Raw genomic sequence first — 27048 nt, forward strand, 5'->3', positions numbered from 1 at the left:
GGTAGTGGCTACAAAAGCTAAACACATGCCCGCCTTATGGCCAGGATTTTCAATTCTCAGTAGATACCCAAGAGAAATTTGTCAAAGAATTTTATAGCAGCATTTTGCGGAATATCTCAAACTGAGGATGACCCAAATGTTAATCAGCAAAGAATACATAAATAAATCATAGTATATTTGTACAATGGAATACTGCAATGCCATAAAAAGGAACATACCATGTACATATGTAACAACATGTATGCATTGCACAGACATTGTGTTGAGCAAAAGGTAAATTGTATATTAGTTCATTTATATAAAGTTTAAGAACAGGCAAAATAATTGTGGTAGAAATCAAACTAGTATTAACTCCCACGGGAGCAGGTGATGACTGGGGAAAGGCATGAGGAAACATTCAGGAGGTTCTATATGAAATGGTCCATATCTTTATTTGAGTCATGGATTATAGGAGTGTATATGTATATCAAAATTTATTAGACTAGGTATTTAATATTAATATAAAATATTACTGTTTTACCTCAATTTTAAAAAGAAAAAAATGATAGAAGGTGGGAAGGACATGATTTAAAATGGAGTGATGTTGGCATAAATAAATCGGATGACTGTTATATTTTTTTTTGTCACTCCTCCAATTAAGATTGACTAAATATGTTCCAGGCGATGTGTTTCAGAGATGAAACCCAAAGATCATATGACTCGATTCTTGTTCTTGAGAACTTCACAGTCAAGTGAGAGAACAGCCCCACTAATAACACAAATCAACATGGTGAGTACCATCATTGTGGTATGTATAAGTACTATGGGAACATGAAGTGATCATGGGTATAGGAAGTCAAGGATAGTTTCATAGAGGAAGTACATTTGACTTGTGACTCTAAAAATGGTAAGAAGTTCAACAAGTAGTGTCAGGGAAGGAAGGGTATCCCAAATAAAATATCCTATATTCCTTGAAGCATGAAATTGCCTAGCAGGTTTGAGTTGCCCAGCTGTCCAAGGCGACCAGGGCATCTGGAGAGGAGAGGGAAGATGAGGCTGGAATGGAGCTAGGAATAACATAAAGGGCCAAGGAAATAATAGTAAGGGTTGAGACTGAAGCAGGAAGTAACATGACCATTTGGTACTGTAAAGAGACACCCAGGTGGCCATGAAGAGGATACACAGAAGAGAAGAGAAAGTGGTATGGATATTTGCCGGGCACACTTAGGTGTGCCAAGCTGATGGTGAACTGAGATGCATACTGGTTGGAAAATGGTATGAAAGTAACCATGGTAACTGATAAAAATTAAAAATGTAAAATTTAACATAAACTTGTTAGTACAAACTGATCATTATAGGATATTGCTATGATCATTGATAACTGGGCTTCCTAGCCTTGTGACATCATGAAAACCTTTTTAGCCTGGTCGATGAGTCTTGGCTGTGTCATGGTAGGCAGCTGCATTGCATATCTTTTACTAAGCACTCTCACTCAGCTTCTGGAGAATCACCAGTTAATCATTATCCTCAAACTATTACTTCTCACTTGTTCAGTTTTTACTTTTATTTTAATTATAGGCCAATCCAATTCTTGTGTACAATATATAAATTTATGATAAAATATTCTAAATGAAAATCCACAGTGAAGAGACTTCAAAATTTGGATATGTATCTTAATATTTCTTTTAAGTGTCATAAATAGGTAAATATTCTGTATCTTTAGGTAATCAAAGAAGAAAAAATAATCACCCACAACTCAAAGCATGTTCTGATACTTTGCAAAAATCATTACAATATAAACAGTTTATATTTCTAAAATGAATAACAATGTGAGTCAACATAAAAATTTGATTAACTTATTATTGCCAGTGACATAAATGTTGGATGGAAATGAAGCTCAAAGTTTGTCTTGTTAAAAGTTAAACAGGAGAAACACTTTAAAAAGAAAAATCAGAGTGACTATTGTCTTGTTAATGCCCATATTTCCCGTAAAGAAATTTTGTAATCATTAATGAAGCAAAACTTAAAGAACATCATAAATCAGTTTTATGCATTAAAGTATTTGAAATAAAAACTTTTTATCAAGGTGTATCAATAAAGTAATTAAAAACATTTTATACATATCATCAGACTTTTAACGCAATCTTTTATGTAGTTAAACATAAGTGAGCATTATCAGACATGAAATACTTGGTTGAACTTCAAAAAGTTCATGGGTGTATCATCGCAATGTAGATTTATGGTGTTGACTTTGTCAAAGAATTTATCTACTGAAACGAGAAAGCAATCTTGGAAAACATGTAAATCAAAGCAGTAAAATTTTAATCACTGTTGGTAAAAATTTAAATGTTTCACATAAAAGTATTTTATTAATACCTAATATATTAAATTCAAGATAAGATAGTGAAATGTTTTTTTGTTGATCCGATGAAGCTAGACAGAATAGCATCTGTGATATCTCAAACTATTATCATTGATTATCAAGAAAAATAGTTTCACTGGGTATTTATATGAAAAAAGTGCCAGGTTGGTAACATGGAGGAAGTCTGGAGTTTTAGCTCACAATTTTAGAAAAATGTTCTAGATATTTTGTTTTGGTCCTAACTCACTATATTCAATATATCCAGATGGCACAATAAAAGATGTAAATCAGATAAATCCTTACAAATCTTGTCTTGATAAATTTTCTATTTACTACTATATATCAACTAAACATCAGAGGTAATTAAATAACACACCTGAAGAGAGCTGGAGATTGAACATTTAAAAACTATAAGGACCCCAATGGGCATCCTGTAGTGCTAGAACTGCAAGCACTGAGTAGAAATCTTGGCAAATCTTGGGCATTCCTTTTAATGTAAATTGTGAAGTTACAATAGTTAAACATCTGGGAAATAAAATTAACTTTTAAGGATTTGGCTTTAATATTTTAACAGAAATGTCAATACTTTGTTTAGCTTTATAGAAATAAATGGTGCAATTTGAAACAAAGTATCAATTCCAAGAGAAACATTATTTGTCTAATAAATTGTACAGAAATGAGTTTATTATTTGATAAAAATGAAAAAATTCAATAAATTATTAACCTCTTTCAATTTATTCAGTCCCAAACTTTAGCCACTTTATGTTTTATAACAAAGTGGCTGTAGGATGATCAAAAATTTATAAAATCATAAATAAAATTTCTGATAATATTTTACAAATAAAAATTTATAAAATTAATTTTTAAGAATTGAGCTAATTAAATATAACATCCAAGAAATGGTTTTGTGACTCAACTGTTAATAAAGAAATTAAATACATAAAAATCTCAAAAGTAGTATGAGGGCTAGAAAAATTTTCAACGTAATTACTAAAAGTTCAGTAAAAGCTGAGAGAACTTTCAATATGATGAACAATACTGTTAATATTAGAAGAAATATCTGCACAGAGAGAAATACAAATTACATAATGACAAACCATTTAGAAAGAAAGTTACGGGACAAGCCTAGGGATGTTTCCTATATCACACCCAGGCTCAGACAAGGGCATGATTTAGGGAGTGAAAGCCACATCAACCAAACGACTGCACTAACATTTCTGAAAATCAACATATGATTTTGAAATCATTAGAAAAATTTGATGAATAATATGTACTAAAAATATATATCATTTGGCAAGCAATTTTTTAAGATACATGTAGTTTAGCTTATATAGAGAATAAAAATTGATTTAGTTTTTTGTTTTATATGTTGATTTACATATGACTATGACAGTTATTAAAATAATTTGATTTTTTACCATTGGATGAAGGCAAGCAAGGAGAGAGGTTAGGAGGCTATTGTAATGGTGCTAGTTGGAAATTACGAGAGGTAGAAAGGAAGGAACAGAAATAGAGAAGTAGAAGCAATGGGAATAGCTGACCAAATTGATAATAGAAGGGAAGCTTCAAGGACAATTCCTAACTTCATTGAACAGGGTAGTACCAGTATACAAGACAGAGCAGAAAGGAGGAGGTGGAGAAATGTGGGGGAGGCTAATGGGTTAACTTTTAAACAAGTCGAGTTTGAAGTACATGTATAACCTCCATATGAGTAATAATAATAATTACAAATATATCACGTTAAATGTTTCACGTACTTTCATATACTTTATTTGATTTTGACACCATTCTTATAGTAATGCTACCACTAAGAGTTCTTCCTTATTGAGCACCTATTATTCTATCATTCAGCAAATGTTATTTGAGTCCCTCTATATGCCAGATACTTTTAGGTGCTGGCTGAAACAAATTATCAGTGAACAAAACAAATCTCTGCTTTCATGGAGCTTACATTCACATGGAAAAAGACACACGGTAATAAGATAAATGTAAAGCAGTAGGTCAGGAACTAAATTAGGGTATGTGGATAGAGTGTGATACTGTAGTTTAAATAGGGTGGTCAGGGAAGGTGACATTTGAACAGAATCCTAAAGGAAAGGTGGAAATGACTCATGTGACTATCTGGGGAAGGGTGATTGCAGGCAGATGGCACAGCAAGAGCAAAGCACGGTGGCACTGTGCTTTCTGGTGGATTTGAAGATCAGCAAAAAGGCCACTGCGGTCACAGTAAACTGAATGAAAGGCTGAGACAGAGATGTAAGATGAAGTCACGGTAGTCAGCAGAAGCCAGACACACAGGGTCTTTTAGGCCATGGGGGAGCATTTGGATTTTACTCTAAATCTTATATATTAAAAGAGCCACTGTGGCTGATGTATGGAGACTAGACTCCAAGGCAGCAAGAATGGGAGTAAAAGACTTACTTCTGAAGCTCTTGAGCTATTTTTAGCTTAGGCAAGAAATGATTGTAGCTTAGGGTAGGGTATAGGAATGGGAGTGGTGCCAAGAGGATACATTTTACATACATTTCAAAGGTAGAGCCAACAGGATCTATTGGGGTGTAGAAAATGAGGAAAAAAACAATGAATGTGAGGTTTGGGGGTCCTAGTGACTATCTGGGTGAATGGTAACACCATTCAAGAGAAGGTGAAAACTCCATGAAGGGAAGGATTGAAGGGTGAATCAGAGTTTGGATTTGAATGTGTGAAGTCTGAGATACTATTATGTATGCTAGATACCTTGAAATCCTCTCAGCAATGTTTTCAACATCTACAAGGGGGGTATGACCACCATCCCTGTTTTATAAATGTAATAACTAAGGTTTGGAGATCTTCAATTTAAGTTACCATGACCAATAGGTCAGGACTGATTCTGGAGCTCAAAAGAGAAAACAGGCCAAGTGGCTAAGGTAGCAACATACATTCAGTGAATTTAATCCACTAGGTATTTATTGAAGACCACTGTGTGCTTATCACTATCAGGTGCTGTAGCAAGGAAGGAGGGAATTTAAAATCTAAACTTTTGCTACCCTCCAGACATTTGCAGTGCTATAAAACTATGTAGATAACAGCAGATGCCACTGAAATTATTGGGCAACAGCTTGAAGATTAAAGGTAACAATCGATGAAGTAGTTTAGTGAAAGGAGGAAAGCCAGTGAGGACCAGAATGGTGTGTGACTTGAGTGCTTTCTAGAGATAGAGGGGAAGATTTTAATGAGAAAGAGTTGGATGCAGGCAGGGAGAGCTTCAGGCCAGGAAACTGCAGAGGTATGGTCACTATGTGCCTGGGGTATCACAGAAACCATCTGACTGGAGTAGAGGAAGATAACGATGGATGAGCAGAAAAAAGCCACATTAGGTAGGGCTTTGAAAGCTGGGAAGAACACCTTGAACTTTATCCTGTGAGAACTGGGAGTCAATGATGCTTTCTATGGCTAGAGCTAAAACATGGTCAACATTCACCACTTCTTAACTAACATTTTCCTAGGATGTTGCCAAACTCACATTGGCAACGCTTACATTTTACTTATATTTAATATTTTTCACTTGCAATAAAAATGATCACATATAATATCTAGGTGGATATTTTGACATACTAATTCCCTTCAGCTCCAAACTCATTCAAATAATGGATTTTTGTCCAAAAAGAGAAATTGTAATGTGAGGTTATGAAAAGTCCATTTCCCTCTTAACATTCTTCCTAGCAACTCAATTGCTTTCATTGGCTTTTATTAAAACAACCTTTGTGTGAACTGGCAATTTGTTTTGTAAATATCAATGAAAGCATATTTCAGAAAATATGGTAATAAAAACCAACCCAATTTCAGAAATACGCTTGCTGCCAGACATCAGTCTTCAGCTCATATTATGAGTATTTCCAGTAAGTCTTAAATACACATTAACATGAGAAATAGCTTGCTGTTTAAGATCAAAAAGCTAAAAAACGCTTCACTGCCCCTCAAAAGTTGCACAAGGGTTCTGTCCAATAAAATGCATTTCCCTTTTTGATAAAATACATATATAATGGTTTCATGTACTTCAATTCAACTGAACATTCCCCCCCAAAAATACCTACTTAAACTCAGTTTATTATTATTCTAGTATTTATATAATTTATAACTTTTTTTATTTAAGAAGTCTGGGATATTAAGTATTTCAGCAATACCTATCTTGAACTCATATCCACTTTTCAAAGCTTTACAAGAATTATAAGCTTTGTCCAAGACTCTAGGAGCCTCTATTACTATTATCCAAGTGTGTACAACTCAGCTATCATCAATAAGCTATTTTTTTTCTTTTTTTTTATTTCAGCATATTATGGGGGTACAAATGTTTAGGTTACGTATATTGCCTCTGCCCTCCTTCCCCTCTAAGTCAGAGTTTCAAGAGTATCCATCCCCCAGACGGTGTGCATTGTACTCATTATGTATGTGTATACTCACCGTCTCCTTCCCCCTCCCATCTGCCTGACACACGATTAATGCTATTCCTGTATGTGCACTTAGGTGTTGATCAGTGAAACTAATTTGATGGTGAGTTTCTTGGGCTACTTCACTTAATAGGATGGGTTCCAGCTCTATCCAGGAAAATACAAAAGGTGCTATATCACCATTGTTTCTTATGGCTGAGCAGTACTCCATGGTATACATATACCACATTTCATTAATCCACTCATGTATTGATGGGCACTTGGGTTGTTTCTACATCTTTGCAATTGTGAATTGTGCTACTATAAACATTCAAGTGCAGGTGTCTTTCTTATAGAATGTTTTTTGTTCTTTTGGGTAGATGCCCAGTAATGGGATTGCTGGATCAAATGTTAGATCTACTTGTATCTTTTCAAGGTATCTCCATATTGCTTTCCACAGAGGTTGCACTTGTCTAGTAAGAGAAAAATATTATTCCTTAACTAGAAGTATAATAAGGAGAGACTGCAAACTAAATGTTCTAAAGAACTTTAATTTAAATGCCTCCTGGTTGGCAGATGAAGTGTCTCTGAAAAGTGAAATGGAATCATTACATAGTTCTTTTCAGGACACTATCACAAACATCCTATATATTTTCTGTGATGCCTTTTTGATATAAATGTTTTGTTCCCTCTTCTCTTAGAAAACATCTCATTCTACTAACTGTCCTTGTTTCCATAATATAGGTTTCTTCATATTTCAAAATAAATCAGCAAATTAATTCAGTGTAGAATTTCAGTGTATGCCATGTGCCTAAAACCACGCCAGTCATTATGGGATGTATATAAGGAGTGTAAGATATGATTTTTAGCAGCTCATGTTCTACTTGTATTCTAAAACATGAAATAATAGCAAGCAACTCAAGGTATCCTGTAACTAAATACAAAGTTATAAGAAAGATCCTAGAGCCAAGGTGAGGGAAGATAAATGTGAATTAGTGTTGTCAGGAAAGTTAACTGCAAGGCATGCCTTATGAGGGCCTCAAAGAATGGGTAGGGCAAGGAGCAGAAAGGTGGAAGTTCATTTCAAGCAACAAGACTAATATGAGTGAAAGAGCAGAAGAGAGGGAGAGAACTCATTAACCAAAGGAGTACTAAATGCCATGTTATAGAAATATTTATGAAATGAAATAAGTACTCTTTAATATTCATGCCAAGCATTTGAGGTGGATATTATTCTCTCCATCTAACAAAAGGAGAACAAGGCCCATAGAGGGTAAGAAAATTGCTCTGGGTCACCTATTGCACAGCTAAAAATCAGGGCTCAATATCTATGTCTTGCCCAGAGTTGGGCTTTCTCCAACAGTGCACTGCCTCATTTATGTGTCCAAATGGGGGACGGTTTTGCCTGTAGTAATTCGATTTGATGGTTAGATGGAGCCAGATTAGAGAGGGCTGAAGAAAGCAGGCTGATTAGACTTTGTCAAAAGTGATTATAAATGGTAACTGGCAATTTTTGAGCTGGGAATTAATATGATGTGAGCAGTGTTTATGGAAGATAAGTCTAGAAAATATAAGTGGTTTGACAAACAGAAATAGGTAATTCTATGGTGATTGGAGGTAAAGGGCTCTTTTAAAAATCCAAGGATCAAAAGATATAGGCCTAGGCTATAATGAAGGTACGAGAATGAAGAATAAAAGATGAAAGTGAGAAAATGTTAAAGGAAAAATCAAGAGGACTTAGACGCACACTGAATATAGGGACAGAACAAGACCAATGAATTGTAGATGTGCTTTCTTGCCTGTAATTATAGTGCCATGGGCAGAAATAGGAAAGTTGAGAGACAGAGGTGGTCTGAGACTTTGATGAGCTAAGTTTTCTCTGGAACAAACAGAGAATGTGGCATACTTCCAGGTAGTAGTCGGAGCCATTTGGCTATATATTTTTTGGAGATGGAAAAAATTATTTTCCTAACGAAGAATTTATATATATCACAGGTAGAGTCTTGGGTTATAAACTCAAATATTTCTATTTGTCCTACTTAGATTATCTTAGTAAGAAGCCGAAGAGTTGAATATATAAAAAAAAAAGCTACGACCTTTCTGTACTCTAATGTAAAAGTCAGAAGAAAAGAGATTTATTAAGGATGAAGTATGATGTTTCAGATAAAATAAGTACCTCTTTCACACATATTTATTGATTCTAAGCAACACTTTGATCTCAAGTTTAGGTACTAATTAAATAACTTTCAATAGACATTTCCTAAATAACCTGTTCTACTGCAATAATACATACCTACCTCATGGCTCTGTTGTAGAGATTGACATAAGAGATCAAATATGTAAAATTTTGTTTTAAATTATAAAGTCTACATAAAATGCTATGATTATTACAACTTATATTTCTGTTAAGGAGGAAGGATGGACTAGTGAGAAAATCTAGGATCTGGTCCCTGATGTGCCAAATCACTACATGTCTTTGGACTAGATCTTTAAAATCTTAGACATTCAGTTTTATAAAAGGGGCCAGCTATCCTAGATACCCTTGGAGTCTCCATCTCTGAATCAGTATTAAAAAGGAAAGCACTATAATGTACAGCATCACTTTGTGATTTTCTGTCTAAAGAAGTTATTCTTATGCAAATATTACTTGCTTATAAAGAGGAAAACATACATTGAGAATGAAAATGTAGTAATTGGAGGCAAGACCTACGAGTCTCAGTAAGGACCTCAATAAAGGTAGGTAAATATTTCAAATATTTTAAAATGTGTAGATATTTATACTAAATAAGAATTAAAAGCTTAATCAAGAAGTAAAATCTTGACAAGCATTAGGAAAATGAAAAGAAGAATTTCCAGTCCCTTAAGTTGGGAATTCTGGATCTGAAAGCAGCATTACAAAATGAAAACAATGAATACTCAAGTAGTCAATCTGGCTGGGTTAAAGGGTCTGTGGGTTGCCATAAACTTTTTTATGTGCTTTTAATATTTTCTGTGGTGGGTCACAGTAAGGGAATGGAATAACTGTCATGCCAATAGTCGGTCTTACAAGTTATGGCTGCCTTTTTGTTACATGTAAAAATGAAACCTTAAATTAGGAACAAATTAAAAGAAATACCATCCTTGGACAATATGAAAGTAGAAAAGCACTTAAGGATTAAAATGAACAAAACCCCAAACCGAATTCTACCTATGAGAGATCTAAAATCACAAATAAACTTCCAAGGAACACTGCTATTCTGAGGAACACATCTGGGAATGAAAGTCCATAATATCTTCAAGAAAAAAAAAAAGGCCTAGGATATGGTCAATCTTAGAGAATATCCCATGAGCTGATGAGAAAAATGTATATTCAGTGGGTTTTGGGTAGAATGTTCTTTAAATGTCTATTAGGCCCATTTGTTCTAGAGTTCTGTTTAAATCCATTGTTTCTTTGTTCATTTTCTATTTGGAGTATCTGTCCTATTCTGTCAAAGGGGTGTCGAAGTCCGTGAGTATTGCAGTGCTGCTGTCTATCATTTTGTGTAGATCAAGTAGAATTCACTTTATGAATCTGTGCATATCTACGTTAGGTGTGTAAATATTTAGAATTGTTATGTCTTCTTGTTGAACTGTTCCTTTTACCATTGTATAATGATCATCTTTGTCTTTCATTACTTTTGTTGATTTGAAGACTAAGGTATCTGATATGAGAACTACTATACCAGCTTTCTTGTGGTTTCCATTTGCATGGAATATTGTTTCCTAGCCCTTCACCTTGAATCTGAATGAGTCCTTGTGGGTTAGACGTGTTTCCTGAAGACAGCATATACTTATACATATTTATCCATTAGGCCAGCCTATGTCTCTTGAGTGGGGAGTTCAAGCCATTCACATTTATTGAAAGAATTGATAAGTGGGGTGGATTTTTGTTCATCCTGCTGAGTAGAACTTTGTTGCTTTGTTTTATCTCTTGAGCCATTGTGGTATCTAGCCTTTGACCTATAGCGTTTGGGTGATTTTATACCGATGAGTGTCTATTGTGCTGTTCCATGTATAATGCAGTTCTGAGTACTTCCTGCAGAGCAGGTCTTGTCTTGACAAATTCCGTCAGTGTTTGCTTGTCTCACAAAGACTTTGTTTCCCCCTCAAATACAAAACTTAGTTTTGCAGGATACAAAATTCTAAATTGGGCATTATTCTCTTTGAGAAGACTGAGAATGGGGCCCCAGTTCCTTTGGCTTGTAAGGTCTCAGTTGAGAAGTCTGAAATTAGTCTGATGGGCTTTCCTTAGTAAGTTAGCTGCTGCTTTTGCCTTATGGCTCATAGGAACACTTCTTTTGTATTTATTTTGGACAGTCTGTATTTATTTGATGACTTTCTGTCCTGTTCTGTCAACACAGTGTCTTCCTCTTTGCAAGGAATCTCCCAGGAGTCCTTTGAACTTTTTGTACCTGGATATCTAGATTTCTAGCAAGGCCAGGGAAATTTTCCTCAATTATTCCCTCAAATAAATTATTCAACCCTTGGGTACTTTCTTCTTGACCCTCAAGGATGTCTATGATTCTTATGTTAGGCCTCTTTTCATAACCCCATATTTCTTGTAGGCTTTGTTCATTCCTTTTATTTCTCTGCTCTATCTCTGTGATTGGCTTAATGAAACTTACCTCAATATGAGAAAAGCCATATGCACAAACCCACAACTAACATCATACTGAACAGGGAAAAATTGAAAGCATTCTCACTTAGAACTAGAACCAGACAAGGTTGCCCTCTATCACCACTTCTATTCAACATAGTGCTGGAAGTCCTAGCTAGGGAAATCAGATAAGAGAAAGAAATCTAGGGTATCCAAATATGGGCAGAAGAGGTCAAACTATTGCTCTTTGCTGATGATATGAGCTTATATCTAGAAAAACCCAAAGATTCTGCCAAGAGACTACTACAATTGATAAATTCAGCAAAGTCTCAGGTTGCAAAATTAATGTACACAGATCAGTAGCATTCATATATGCCAACAACAGTGCAACTGAGAACTAAATAAAAAACTCAATATCTTTCACAATAGCAACAAAGAAAATAAAATACCTAGGAATATATAGGAGATAAAAGACCTCTACAGGGAGAATTATAAAACACTGAGAAGGAAATAACAGAGGATGTGAACAGATGCAAAAACATACCATGTTCATGGGTCGGCAGAATCAACATTGTTAAAATGTCTATACTACCGAAAGTGATCTACATATTCAATGCAATCCCTATTAAAATATCAGCATCATTTTTCACAGATAGAGAAAAAGTAATCCTACACTTTCTATGGAAAGAGAAGACCCCATATAGCTAAAGAAACCTTACGCAAAAAGAACAAATTGGGAGGCATCAATTTACCAGACTTCAAGCTATACTACAAGGTTATAGTAACCAAAACATCATGGTACCAGCACAAGAACAGAGATATAGACCAATGGAACAGGACTGAGAACCCAGATATAAAACCAAATTCATACTGCCATCTGATCTTTGACAAAGCAGACAAAAATATACACTGGGGATAAGAATCCCCATTCAATAAATGGTGCTGGAAAAATTGGATAGCCACATATAGAAGACTAACACAGGATCAGCATCTCTCACCTCTCACAAAATTCAACTCACAATGCATAATGAGCTTAAACCTAAGGCACAAAACCATAAGAATTCTAGAAGAAAATGTTGGAAAAACTCTTATAGACATTGGCCTAGGCAAAGAATTTATGAAGAAGACCACCAAAGCAATCACAGCAACAATAAAAATTAATAAATGGGACCTAATCAACTTAAAAAGTTTCTGCACCACCAAGAAAAGTATCATTAGAGTGAATAGACAATATACAGAATGGGAGAAAATATTTGCATGCTATGCATCCAATAAAGGGCTGATAATAAAATCTGTATAGAACTCAGGAAAATCAGCAAGAAAAAATCAAACAACTGCATTAAAAAGTGGGCAAAGGACATGAAAAGAAACTTTTCAAAAGGAGATAGACTAATAGCCAAGAGACATATGAAAAAATGCTCAAAGTCTCTAATTATCAGGGAAATGTAAATCAAAATGACAATGAGATATCACTTAAGTCCAGTGAGAACAGCTTTTATCAAAAAGTCCCAAAACAACAAATATTGGCTTGGATGTGGAGAGACAGGAAAACTCATACACTGCTGGTGAGACTGCCAACTAGTACAACCTCTATGGAAAGTAGTATGGAGATACCTTAAAAAACTAAAAGTAGAACTACCATTTGACCCAGCAATACCACTAATGGGTATCTACCCAGAGGAAAAAAGACATTCTATAAAAGAGACATCTGCACTCAAATGTCTATATCAGCACAATTCACAATTGCAAAGATATGGAAACAACCCAAGTGCCCATCAATACATGGGTGGATTAATGAAATGTGGTATATGTATACCATGGAGTACTGCTCAGCCATAAAAAATGGTGAACTACCTATTGTATTATTCTGGATGGAGCTGGGGCCCATTGTTCTAAGTGAAGTATCATAAGAATGGAAAAACAAACACCACATGTACTCAGCATTAAATGGTACTAATCTACCAACACTAATGTGCACATACGGGAAGTAACATTCATAGGGTGTTGGGTAGGAGGGAACAGGAAGGAGAGGAAGGGTAAATTCACACCTAACCAATGTGATATACACTGTCTAAGCAATGGGCATGATTGTAGCTCTGACTTGGGTGGCGCAAAGGCAATTTATGTAACCAAAGCATTTGTACCCCCATAGTACTCTGAAATTTTTTCAAAAAAAGGGTTTATATTTGGTCTGCGAATATTCTCCCTACTGGTACCATGCTTCACTTAACATTAATAACATTGTGAAGTTTTTTTCCTGACCATAATATAAAATTCCAATAGAAACATACAGCTCAGTCATTCAATCATTTTGAAACCATGTGACATTATTCAGAGACAGGCCTTGTGCTATCTGTAAGCTCCTTAGAGGAATGGCTATGTTGCTTGAACAACTCTGGAAACATTTCACAAATTGTCATAAACAAAACATCTACTCATCTCTTCTTTCCCATTCTAACCTGTCATATGATAGGCTTGCAAGAAATGAAAAAATCAGAATTGATTAAAAATATCTTAAACCAGAGTGGCATGAGCAGGATGGCAGATTAGGAAATTCCATTCCCTCTTTCCCCACAAAAACATTTTTAAAAAACCTAGAGACAGGGCCAGGCACGGTGGCTCACGCCTGTAATCCTAGCACTCTGGGAGGCTGAGGCGGGTGGATTGTTCGAGGTCAGGAGTTTGAGACCAGCCTCAGCAAGAGCAAGACCCTGTCTCTACTAAAAAATAGAAAGAAATTATCTGGCCAACTAAAATATATATATAGAAAAAATTAGCCGGGCATGGTGGCGCATGCCTGTAGTCCCAGCTACTGGGGAGGTTGAGGCAGTAGGATCGCTTAAGCCCAGGAGTTTGAGGTTGCTGTGAGCTAGGCTGACACCATGGCACTCACTCTAGCCCAGGCAAACACAGTGAGACTCTGTCTCAAAAACAAAAAAACAAAAACCTAGAGACTATAATAACATTCTAGGAACTATGAAGCCAGTCAAAGATCTACACCAATTAAGTGAACGACCAACCAAGAAAAAGAAACATTTAATACAGTAGGAAATTTTGAAAATTTTTACTCTCCTTTGCTTCACGCACTCCCCAAGGTGGTGTGTGGTGGTGGCATGGTCAGGAGGAGGTAGCCCAATTCCTGGTTCCCTCTTGTGGGCCAGAGAAGCAGAATAGAACTTGTTTGCAATGTTTTAACCTCTCTGTGGGCTTCCCAAGGGACTGTTTTATGTCTGGTCTGATTCAGGGTTCATACAAGGAATAGCAGCACAGTTCAGATCTCAGGCTAGCATAAGCTGTGGAAGTCAGTAGTAAGCTTTCAGGCACATGAAAGCTTCAGAGGGATGGCAGACCCATGGACGCCTGGGGAAAGAAATCACAGGCTGAGGAATACAATGGAACATCGAAGACCCTGGAAAAAAGATGTTTTGGGACTCCTTAGGAAATTAAGTCATTTAAAAGCAGTCATATATGACAGAAATTTTTTAAAAAATTAAAAACACATATACAGGCCCAGGAGGAATGCATGTCCTGCAAAGACCTGAGAAGACATAAATCCATCATCCTGGGCTGTTTCCAAAGCTCAGGACATACTCTGCTAATAGGTGAAAATCTTCTATGCCAACTGCAAATAATGGGAGAGGTGGCTGTTTTTCAAATGCCCAATTTTCAACAAAAGATCATGAAATACATAGAAATAGGAAAACATAGCCCATTGAAAGCAACAAAATAAATCGTTAGAAACTGTCCTTGAAATAATATATGCATTACATTTATGAGACAAAGATTTATAAAAACTGTCTTCAATATGCTTAAAGAAGTAAAAGAGAACAGAAAGAACTAAAGGAAATCAGGAAACTTATAAATAAACAAAATGAAAATATTAACTAAGAGTTAGAAATATTAAAAAAAAACAAATTTGAGAGCTGAAAAATACAACAACTAAATTGAAAATGTCACTAGAGGGATTCAACAGCACACTCAAACAGGCAGAAGAAAGAGTTAATGAACTTGAAAACATGTTATTTGAAATTGTAGAGGCTGAGAAGCAAATCATGAAGAAAAGTATACAGAGCCTAAGGGATACTATCAAATACACCAGTAGTACACATGGGAGTCCTGGGGCATAAGAGAAAGTGAAAGAGATAGAAAGGTTATTTGACTTAATAAAGGCTAAAAACTTCCCAAATTTGAGGAAAGATATGGATCTACAAATCCAAGAAGCTCAATAAATTCCAAGTATAATAAACACAAAAAGGCCCCTCTTAAGACACACACTCAAACTGTCGAAAGCTAAAGAAAGGCCAGGCACAGTGGCTCGCACATGTTGTCCTAGCACTTTGGGAGCCTGAGGTGGGAAGATCACTTGAGACAGGAGTTGAAGACCAGCCTGAGCACCACAGAAAGACCCTATCTCTACAAAAAATGGAAAAATTATCTGGGTATTGTGGTATGTGCCTGTAGTCCCAGATACTCAGGAGGCTGAGGCAGGAGGATAACTTAAGCCCAGGAGTTTGAGGTTGCAATGAGTTATGATGATGCTACTGTACTCTGGCATGGTTAACTGAGCAAGAGCCTGTCCCCTGAACATAGTAAGAGAACAGTTACTCATCATGTCATCATGTACCATGCACAAGGGAACCTCAGTAAGATTACCAATTTCTCAGCAGAAATCTTGCAGTCCAGATGAATTTGGATGATTTAATATATTTAAAATGCTAAAGAAAAAAGAAAAAGACTGTCAACTGGGAATTCTATATCCAGTGAAACTGTGCTTCAGATATGAAGGAGAAATTAAGACATTCCCCCCCAAAAGAAAAGCCTAAGGAGTTCATTACCATTGGGCATGCCCTGCGAGAAATGCTACAGGTAGTCCTTCAAGTTGAAATGAATACATGTTAGACAGTAACTCAAAGCCATATGAAAATATAAAGTTCTTTGATAAATGTAAATACATGGATAAATATATAAAAAAGTGGTATTGTTGCAATTTTTATTTTTGACTCTACTTTTTATTTTCTATAGGATTTAAAGATAAATGCATAGAAATTATAATTTTATGCTAATGGATATATGATAAAGATGTAAGTTGTGACATTAATAACATAAAGTGGCGGTAAAAGAGTAGAATTTTTATATGCAATTGAAATTAAATAATTTTAATTTAAGCTAGGTTGTTATAACTTTATGATGTTATATGTAATCCCCATGGTAAGGACAAGAAGATATCTATATAATATACACAAAAGGAAAAGAGAAGGAGTCAAAACATGTTACTACAAAAAAATCAACTAAATAAAGGCAGCAATGGAGGTGGTGAGGAACAAAAACAAATCTATAAGACATACAAAAAACCAATTAAAAATAGCAAGAGTAAGTCTTTTTCCATCAGTAATTACTCTGGATGTAAATAGCTTAAGTCCTATAAACAAAAAGAGATTGGCAAAATAGAGTTTTAAAAAAAATAGAGTTTAAAAAAAAACTAGAATTCAACTGTATGCTGTTCGCAAAGGTTCACTGTAGATCTCAGAACATGCATAGGTTGAAAGTAAAAGGAGAGAAAAAGATATTCCATGATAATAGTAACCAAAAGAGAGTAGGGGAGGTTAAACTAACATGATGCAAAATAGCCTTTAAGTCAAAAGCTGGCACAAGAGACAAAGGGCCAATTCATGATATATAATGATAAAAGGGCCAATTCACCAAGAAGATACAATAATGATAAACATATATGCACCAGTCATCAGAGCTTCTAAATATAGTAAGGGAGAAATAGACAGTTCTATTGTAATAATAGGAGACTTTAGTACCTCACTTTCAATAATGAATAGAATAACTAGCCAAAAGACCAATAAGAAAATAAAGGATGTGAATGAGACTGCAGATTAATTAGATTAATTTTGTATATGTATAAAAGCATATACAAAATACTCCACCCAACAATAGCATAATACATTTTTTCAAGTGCACGTGGAACATTGTCTAGGATAGACTATATGTTAAGCCACAAAACAAGTCTTATAAATTGAAAAATATTGAAATCATACAAAATATCTTTTCTGATCACAATGGAATGAAACTAGAAATCAATAGCAGAAGGAACACGAGAAAATTCACAAATATGTGGAAATTAAACACCACATTCTTAAATAAACAATGGCATCAAAGAAGAAATCACTAGAGAAATTGGAAAATATCTTAAGACCATTGAAAACAAAAACACAACACATAAAAACATAGGATACAAATCAGTGCTAGAAAGGAAATTTATTGTGGTAAATGTTTACATTGAAAAGAAGGTCTCAAATCATTAACCTAATTTTTTAACCTGAGGAACTAGAAAAGAAAAACAAACTATACTCACAGCTAGCAAAAGAAAGAAAATAATAAAGATTATAGAAGAAATAAATAAAATGGAGAATAAAGGATAGAGGAAATCGAGAAAACTGAGTTGGTTGTTCAAAAAGATGAATAAAATTGATAAACTTTTAGTGAGATTGACTAAGAAAAAAAGAGGGAAAACTTAAATAACAAAAATCAACTTGAAAGAGGAAACATTATTACTGATTTTATAGAAATAAACAGGATTGTAAGAGAGTATTACAAACGATGGTATGCTAACCTAGAGGTTCTTTTTGATTCAGTCATGATAGGTTGTATATTTCCAGGAATTCCTGGAAATATACAATCTATCATGACTGAATCCTGGAAATATACAACCTATCATGACTGAATCAAAAAGAAATAGAAAATAAGAACACAACTATAACTAGTAAGATTAAATCAGTAATAAATCTCTCAACAAAGCAAAGCCTAGGGCCAACTGTTGAATTCTATCAAACACTGAAAGAATAATTAACACTAATGCTCCTGAAACTCTTCCAAAAAATTGAAGAGGGGGGAATACTTCTTAACTCATTCTATAAGGCCAGAATTACCCCTATGCCAAAGCCAGACAGAGACACTACAAGAAAAGAAAACAACAGACCAATATTTCTTATGAATATTGATGCAAAATCCTCAACAAAATACCAGCAAGGTCTAATATACGCAATGGTGAAAGACTGAAAATTTTCCTCTAAGAACAGGAATAAGCAAGGATGACTGCTTTCTATTTAATATAGTATAGTACTGGAAGTCCTAGCTAAGAAAGAAAGACAAAAAAAGAAAAAGGAAGAAAAGAAAGGAAGGAAAGACATCCAAATTGGGAAGGAAGAAGTAAAATTATCTGTGTAGACAACATGATCTTATATGTAGAGGACCCTAAAGATTCTACTAAAAAAACTGTCATCATAAATAAATTCAGCAAAGTTGAAGGATACAAAGTAAACACACATAAATCCATTGCACTTCTGTATAATAACAATAAATAATCCAAAAAGGAAAATAGGAAAATGATTCCATTTACAATAGCATCAAAAAGAATACAATACTTAGAAAGAAACAAGGAGGCACTAGTTTTATACATTAAAAACTACAAAAAGAAAGAAATTAAAGATGATATAAACAAATAGAAGATAGCCTGTTTATAGATTGGAAGACTTATTGCTAAGACATCAATACTACCCAAAGTGATCTACAGATTCAATGTAGTTCCTATCAAAACCCCAACACCATTTTTTACCAAAATAGAAAAATCCATTCTAAAATTCATATAGAATCTCAAGGGGCCATGAATAACCCCCCAAAAAATCTCAAAAAATAAAGAACTAAGTTGGAGGTGTCCCACTTCCTGATTTCAAAACTTAACTAGAAAGCTATGGTGGTAATCAAAACAGTGAGGTACTGGCATGAAGACATATGTATAGTATGTCTGTATGAAGACAGACCAATGGAACGGAATAGAAATCCCAGAAATAAAAACTTGAACATATGGTCAAATAATTTTTGACAAGGGTGCCAAGACAATTTAATGGAGAAAGAACAGTCTTCAAAAATGGTGCTGGGGAAACTGGATATCCACATGCAACAGAATGACATTGGACACTTACCTCAAATCATACAAAAAAAATTAACTCAAAATGGATCAAAGACCTAAGCAGTAAGAGCTAAAGTTATAATACTCATAGAAGCAGCCATAAGGGAAAATCTTCATGACATTGGATTTGGCCATGATTTCTTGGATATGATGCCAAATGCACGGGCAACCAAAGGAAAATATTAGATAAATTGGACTTCATCAAAATTAAAAACTTTATATATCAAACGACATTGTCAATGGAGTGAAAAGGAATCCTGTGGAATAGAAGAAATTATTTTTAAATCATATATCTGATAAGGGGTTAATGTCTAAAACATATAAAGAACACTTACAACTCAACAATAAATAAGCCCAACTAAAAAATGAACAAAAGAAGACATACAAATGATCAAGAAGTACTTGAAAAGATGATCAATATCACTATTAGGGAAATGAAAATCAAAACCACAATGAGATAGTACCTAATACCTGTTAGGGTGGCTATTACAAAAAAATTAAAAACAATAAACAATGAAAAAAACAAAAAATCCACCAAGAAAAAACAAAAACAAAGGAAAAAATAAAAAGTGTTGTCAAGGATGTGGAGAAATTGGTATCCTTGTGCATTGCCGATGGGAATGTAAAATAGTATAGCCACTGTGGAAAATGGTATGGCAGTTCCTCAAAAAATTAAATATAGAATTGCCATATGATCTAGCCATTCTACTTCTGCATACATATCCCCCAAAACTGCAACCTCTGTGGAAAAGAATTTGGAGATACCTTAAAGAGCTAAAAATAGAAATACCATTTGATCCAGCAATAGCACTATTAGGCATCTACCCAAAGGAACAAAAGTCATTCTATAATAAAGACATTTGCACTTGAATGTTTATGGCAGCACAATTCACTATTGCAAGGATGTGGAAACAAGTGCCCGTCAATCCATGAGTGGATTAATAAAATATGGAATATGTATACAGTGGAATACTACTCAATTATAAAAAATAATGGTGATCTAGCACCTCTTGTATATTCCTGGATAGAGGTTGAGCCCATCCTCCAAAGCGAGGTATCACAAGAATGGAAGAATAGGCACCACATGTACTCGCCATCAAATTGGCACTAACTGATCAACACTAAGGTGCTCACACAGTAGTAATATTCTTTAGAGGTTGGGGGTTGGGGGTAGGTAAACTCACAACTAACGGATGCGGTGAGCATTGTAGGGGGGAAAGGGCATGCCTGAAATCATGGTTTGGGTGTGGCAAAGTCATAACATGTAACCAAAATGTACCCCCATAATATCCTGAAATAAAAAAAACTGAAAGCAAGAACTCCCACATATTTTTGTACACCTATGTTAATAGCAGCAATATTCACAACAGCTAAGAGGTGAAAGCAACCCAAGTGTCCATCAATGGATGAATGAGTAAATAAAATGTATATACATACAGTGGAATACTATTCAGCCTTGAAAAGTAAGGAAATTCTGACACATGCTACAATATGAATGAACCTTGTGGATATTCTGCTAAGTGAAATAAATCAGACAAAAAGACAAACACTGTATGGTTCTACTTATGTGAATTACCTAGAGTAATCAAATTCACAAAGATAGAAAAGAGAATTGTGGCTTCCAAGGGCTGACAAGAAGGAAGGATGGGGAACTAATATTGTTTAATGATTACAATGATTACTTAGTGCTTAGGTTAAAACCTCTTCCTCTCACTGTGGCTGATAGAGTCTGTCTTGATAGTTTTATGAAAAGATTTCAATTTATATGACACCAAAGCATCTTTGACTTTCTAATGCTACTCAAGATCATAAATATAATGTCTATGTCACATACATACCCACATTAATGTGTATTTTTATAATCTTATTGCCAATGTAACTAAATATTTTCTTTTCATTTAATTTGAGGTGTGGTACTTCACATATATTAATAAGATAAATGTTTTGGTATATGAATAGCAAATACAGTAACTGACTGAATTAATTTAGATACTATGAATAACCACCATTGGTCTAACTTACACTTTTCTCTCTCTCAATCTAAATGTGTCAGATTTATTTAAGGCACATGTTGGTTTCCTTACCTAAAGTAAGGAAGCTCCTTCATTCTACCTGTTCAAATTCCACCCATTTTTTAGGGCCCAGATAAAGGCAAAGCATTTCCTGACTGCCCCAGTCCATATTCATCTTCCTAACCTCTAGTATCTATGTAATCATTTAGTGCTTAGTAACAGATGGCCTTGTATTATTTGCTATCATTTTATGTTTTTAGAACCAACTAAAATGGACTAAAATTGACAATTATCCCAGCCTGAATGGATAGCCCAAAATAGTGATACAAGGTAAATTCACTAAAAACAAATTGCAAACTTGTTTACTCTCTTTAAAATCTAGTGCAGCCCAATATAAACATGAGTTCAAAACTACCATTGATTTGGACTCTTCAAGAATTACTTCTTTCTCTCCCATCCCTCAACACACACACACACACACACACACACACACACAAAATTCACACACTAGCATACACACTCAGCATACACACTCAACCAGGAATAACTTGCACACGAGTAAGAACTGTATGGAAAGAAACTGAAACTCTCTGGGAAATAAAACAACATTTTTTGAATACATGCTATGTGCAAAGCACTTTGCTAAGCCCTATGAATAAGGAATTCACATATCTACAGTCATAGTTAAGCTAAATTCAGAGTCTATTACATTGGTGGCTGGGGCATGCCTCTGGGCATTAAACTGCTGGGTTAATCTGAGAATTTTCCTTTTGAATCAGACATAAAACAAGACTGAGAGAAAATACAGGAGAAGCTGGAGGGAAGTTGTTTTCTCCTTGCAATAAGAAAATATGTATTCCAACAAAACCGTAGAAAATTGAGTTCACTCTTTGTAGTTAAAACTAAAACTACATCTTAGTTTAAGTTCAAATTCTTTCTATTAATATATAAGATTTATTGAAATTATATTGTTTGAGTAGGATCAAGAATGCTGAATATTATTTCAGGTTTTCAAGCCATAAGGAAAAATAGTGCCTTTAGGTTTTCCATTCAACTAGGAAAATTATAGCTTCATATTTGCAACACTAAAGCTAATGCAGTGTCAGCACTTCCATCCAACTCCGTTGTTCAGCAGTTTATAATTCAAGCAGAAATGTTCACTCCAAGCCCACACTTGGCCTACACAATCTCAAAGAAAATTCAGAAAAAAAATTTTCTGGCTAGTGCTGACTTATAAAAGCAAAAGAGAGAGTGCTTTTACAAAGTGCTTTGAAAAACATCTTTGAGAATTTGAGAATGTAACTGGGGATTACTGAGTTGACATCCTTCATTACTAATGTTAGAGAAATGACCCAAAATTCCATGACATCACATCAGCATCAGCACTATCATAACTGCTTTCAAGAAATTCTTCACAACTAATTTCCAAATCAGACAGAATTACTGTTCATAGACAAAAACAGCTATAGTAGAAATAAAGACAAATAGGTAAAAATTTCTCATGGGGACAACACAAGACTTTATATCCATGTTTTCCTTTGTGTACTAACTCTCTAACGCACCACATACATGCATATAAAATTAAAAATATTTTTTTTCCAGTTTTTAAGGTAGTCACAATGGCAGGGTGGAATTTCCAGAAACAATCTTTTTCTTCCCAAATGCTAATTTGGACTTAGGAACAGCTTAGCATAGAAGTGGATGTCCAGCTGCAGGTGACAAAAGCTATTGGGCTCCCCACTTTCTAAGGTGATGGGGAGCCAGTCAGTTTTGGAATCATGCACTTTGAAGTCATGTGGCAGGCAGGTGGTAGATTGCCTGGTGCCTTTGTGACGTCCTATGGATGAGTCTGGCAGCCAACCCCTCACTGTTGTGGTCTCCTACACATTCAAAATATGTCAAAACATTAACATAGTGGGACCAGGGCATTACATAAGAAAGTCGCCCTTTCCTATCTGTGGAAGGCTCCCTTGTATTAAACACCTTGTTATCCCAAGCACTCCGTGTCTACTTTCACTCAGCATTTATTAAAGCCCTATTATGGGCCAGGCAACATGTGACTTGAGAAGATTCCTGTCCTTTAGGAGATGTCCCTTAGGAGGAAGTGAACAGTTAGTTCATAAAGACAACTCCAGTATGACTGTGCAGTGCCATCTGAGACACTTCACTGAAAAGTGTCTTGAGGTGTCAGAGCGACACCTCCTCTCTTCGCTGCCACGCGCCTCTGCCCACCCTTTGCAATCACACTGCTTCACCTCTCGCGCGCCTTCCCTTCCTTCTCCCTCTTAACGTTCGCTGGTTTGTTTATCAAGCACCCCCTGCCTCTGGACCCTTAAGTCGTTTTGTGAGGGGACCCTCAGGCGAGGGCGGGGGCAAGACTAAACAGACCGAGTTTTCAGGGTTTCGGAGGGAGGGCAGCAATGGCGCCCGGTTCGAGGGGGTCTGGCGGGGCGTCTGGCGTTGCCGCGGGCAGAGAGGACCCGAAGGCCTCAAGTCTCACCTGATTGAGGTGTGCAGCTATGAGTGAGGGCTCCCATATCTTTGAGCTGGTGTTCACAGCCTCGCCTTTTTCCTTCTTGGGTGCCATGCAAAGGACGGGAGGAGCATAGGCCTCTAAGCTGGGCGCAGGCCGTGCCCTAGCGTCCCTGCTGCCATAGTAACCGAAGCCACGCCCAGTTTCTAAAGTAATTCGGCCCCAACCTCGTCCGAATCCTGGCGCCAACCGCTGCTGTCGCCATAGCAACGGCGTTTCCGAGCGCGCGGCAGCGTGGGGGCGGGGTTCCCAGTACGTCTGGGTCAAATTTTAGGATTTTCCAGCCGGAAAGCTGTACAAGCGGAGGAGGACAGGACGTGGCTGACCTCGAGCTGGCCCGGCTACCTTCTTTTACTCACTTCGACCTCCTGTTTCTGCTGGGAGCCCTCTCTGATCTGAGGCGTTGTCTAGAATCTCAAAATCCCTGGAATCCCATCCAGGACTTCTCCATCAAGATTTCTTCGGATCCTGAGTAACATTGAACGGACCCCTGACCCCCTCAAGAGGCAGCCCACGCTGTTTTTTTTTCAACCGCTCTATTCTGCCAAAATGCTTCCTTATATGAAGCCAATTTGTCTCCCTCTGACTTGTGCCCTCTGCTCTGGTCTTAGTTCTGCCTCCCTGGGCTTTACTAAACAGGGCCAATCAATCATTATTCCATGTGATCCCTTCTCTAGTCGTGGATGGGATTAATGTTTTTCCATCTTGTCTTCTCTGCCTAAACAGTTCCAGTTCCTTTAAACTGTATTCTATTGTCAAGAAGAACCTTTCTTTTTTCCCTTTTTCCCACCCTGTTACTCATCAATGTGTATTTGAACAAATTCCCCAAAATAATGATAGTAAACACTATTGTTTCTTGAGCACTGCTGATATATGCTGTACATAATTATTTCATTCTCACAACAACCTTATCTCCAGTCCCACAGTGTTTGATAATGGCGCCAGTATTCAAATCCAGGATTTTCTGAGTCCCACATCCACTGTGCTTAACCTCTACAGTACTACTGTTTTAGGCTTGCCAGAATGAGGGATACCCCCCTTTTGTTTTTTATTGCAATGAGACAAATTTGAGGATACCCAGGAGCAGAGCCCAGCCAAAGGTGTTTTGCTGTCTCTTTAGTCTGTATAAAATGCAGTGCTGACTAGTACTTAACTATCCCCTCAGGCCCTGCACTTTGCCTAGAGGTGAAATGTTTCCCTTATCCCTGTGAGCCAGGATGACAGGTGATGCAAGTGACCAGCAGCTTAACTTCATTCAGCACAACCTGACAGGCGGGTGACACTGTACAGGGGGAAGATAATCTGACCCTTTTAATTTCTTTCTTTGAGGAAGAAATGGGGGTGGTGGTGCAGTTAGTGATATCCATTCGCTAGTATCTTACTTCATTTGGGGGGCAGTTTTAATGATGATGCTTCTTTTTAACTCTTGTTCATAATTTGGACCAATGAAGGGAAGTTTCTCCTTGCACCCAAATTCTTTAATACAGATACAGTCAGCACTCTCATATCCACAGTTCTCCATCCCTAGATTCAACTAATATCAGATTGAAAATATAAAGAAAACAAAACAAAAACACATACAATAAATAATAATACAACAATAAAAATAACACAAATAAAAAACAATGCAGTATAACAACTGTTTACATAGTATTTACATTGTATTAGGCATTATAAGTAATCTAGAGATGATGGTATAGGAGATGATGTGCATAGGTTGTATGCAAATACTATGTCATTTTATTAAAAGATTTGAACATCCAGGGATTTTGGCTGGGTAGGAGGATCTTGGAACCAATCCCCTGTGGATACCAAGGAATTACTGTATTAAAGAAAAACATAATTTGTAGCAATAGTCTTTCACAGAAAATTTACCCAAAAATACAAGTTTTCCTTTCTTACTGCAACAAGTATAGTAGTATATCTTCTTGGGAGGGAATAGTTCCATGCAGTCTAGCCACAATTCACATCTGGAAGCCCTCTCTTCTTGTCATGAGAATGAAATGACTGATGCATGGTGATGCCAAAGGGATCTGCCAGAAAAGAATTTTCCTGAGAATCTCCATAAAAACCAGCTAGGCTGCCACTGATTAATTTTCATAGCATTTTCTTCAAAATTTTGTTCTTCACCAAAATTTTCTTAGCATTATGAGATAAAAATTGTCTTTGTCTTGTGGCTTGAAAATAAAGGTAAATCTCTTACAAATACAAAAAAAAATCTGAGCAATCATGATTACATCATTCTGAATTTTGACCATAATTCTTCCCATAGTTTTAAACTGTTTGGGGGGAAAAAATTCTGCCTTTTTATTAGAAAGGTAGTAAAAATTTTGTTGGCATTCCAGTAAGTTTTATAAAAAATTTAAGTAGATGTTTATGCAGGTCATGTTACATTACTAATTTTCTTTCTTCTTGAATATGAGTGCACACTTCAAAACAAAACATATTATCTTCAATCAGCTCAGCCAAATCACTAGCAGATGATTAATAAAATAGGTTGCAGATAAGAAAAAGAAGCAAAAGAGAAAACATGGAATAAGGAGAAAAAAAGTAACATTGTGTTATTTTTAAATTGCAAAGAAAGTGTCACTAGCTATTTCTTATAAGTGACAACTGTCCAACCCCAATTTTGGCAGAAATAAAATGTTTGTGATACTTATTGTGGCAAAAACTGTCTGGCTGTTAACAGACAATTTCCTTTTCCTTTCTTCTGCTATGAGAATCAGACAACATTTTATCAGCCTTCCAAACATTGTTCATGCTCTTCCTCTTTCTGCTCAGATACTGTGGTGACACTGAAAATCTTGAATCTCTGAATGTTTTCTGTGGCACAGAGGTCTCTCCTGCCCCTGAGCATCACTCTGCTTCCCCCACCAAAGGCATTTGCTTGGGCCTATTAAGTAGATGAGAAATAAACTTTTGTTTTTTTAAGCTGCTGAAATACTGGGGTTTGCTATAGCAGGTAGGATTACCCTAACTACTCTTACATTTTTGATAATTTTTATTTGAGAATCAGTTGTTAGTAAATCTAACATGGCCAGATTTTCTGAAACTGCCTGAGAAAACAAACTTGTACTTTCAAGTAAGCAGTACACAATGCTGGCTACTGGGAAAGCATGAAGATCCCTGCCCTTTGGGAGACTGCATCTAGTATTACCCACCAGAT

General features: G+C 35.9%; 1 protein-coding gene across 1 annotated transcript in view; it reads right to left on the reverse strand.

Moving 5' to 3' along the window:
- Window positions 1–23936, reverse strand: part of SPAG17 (sperm associated antigen 17) — a 238307-nt gene extending 214371 nt beyond the window's left edge. The window contains exon 1 of the mRNA XM_045546928.1: window positions 23850–23936. Within this exon, the coding sequence (XP_045402884.1) occupies window positions 23850–23936 (87 nt within the window). The remainder of the gene's footprint in view (window positions 1–23849) is intronic.
- Window positions 23937–27048: the final 3112 nt, after the last annotated feature.

This window comes from Lemur catta, chromosome 3, assembly GCF_020740605.2.
Source record: "Lemur catta isolate mLemCat1 chromosome 3, mLemCat1.pri, whole genome shotgun sequence".
Taxonomy (NCBI): domain Eukaryota; kingdom Metazoa; phylum Chordata; class Mammalia; order Primates; family Lemuridae; genus Lemur; species Lemur catta.